The sequence below is a fragment of the Alligator sinensis genome, unplaced genomic scaffold (assembly GCF_000455745.1).
Source record: "Alligator sinensis unplaced genomic scaffold, ASM45574v1 scaffold113_1, whole genome shotgun sequence".
Classification (NCBI taxonomy): Eukaryota; Metazoa; Chordata; order Crocodylia; family Alligatoridae; genus Alligator; species Alligator sinensis.
In genome coordinates, this window is record NW_005842918.1 from 101,707 (window position 1) to 102,418 (window position 712).

Consider the following 712-nt stretch of genomic DNA (forward strand, 5'->3'; position numbering starts at 1 on the left):
AGCTGGGGGGGGGCTTGTGGGGGCATTGGTTGTCTTGGGAAGAGCTGAGGTGGCTTGAGGGGGACAGGGAGGGTCCTGGGAAGTGCTGGGGGCCTGGAGGGGGGCTCTGGGAGGAGCTGGGAGGGCTTGGGACATGCTGGAGGGGTTCGAGGTGGGTCTTGGGAGGAGCTGGGAGGCTCAAGGGGGGCTGGGAAATGCTGGGAGGGGCCTGAATGGGGACTGAGGAGGAGCTGGGGGGGCTTGAGGGGTCCTGGAGGCAGGGCTGAGGGAGGGGCACAGCTGTGGGGGTCCTGCTGGAGGGGGGCTCTGGGAGGAGCTGGGAGGGCTTGGGACATGCTGGAGGGGTTCGAGGTGGGTCTTGGGAGGAGCTGGGAGGCTCAAGGGGGGCTGGGAAATGCTGGGAGGGGCCTGAATGGGGACTGAGGAGGAGCTGGGGGGGCTTGAGGGGTCCTGGAGGCAGGGCTGAGGGAGGGGCACAGCTGTGGGGGTCCTGGGGGTCATTGCGGGTTGAGAGTTGGGGGGTGGGGCAGGGGCAGGGATGGAAGGGAGGGGGCACCACCCCCCCCCCGCCATGTGTGCCCCCCCCACGCTGGCTGCACCCACCCCTGTGCCCCTCTGCAGCACGGCGCCGGGGCAAGCTGGCAGGGCTGCTGCGTGCCTTCCTGCGTGCCCGGCCCACTCGCCAGCGCCTGCTGCGGAGGGGGCGTTTGCG

General features: G+C 70.5%; 1 protein-coding gene across 1 annotated transcript in view; it reads left to right on the plus strand.

Annotated features, from left to right (window-relative positions):
* Window positions 1-712, plus strand: part of ARHGAP33 (Rho GTPase activating protein 33) — a 22,218-nt gene that overhangs the window by 6,725 nt on the left and 14,781 nt on the right. The window contains 1 exon segment of the mRNA XM_014525951.2: window positions 550-703. Within this exon segment, the coding sequence (XP_014381437.2) occupies window positions 550-703 (154 nt within the window).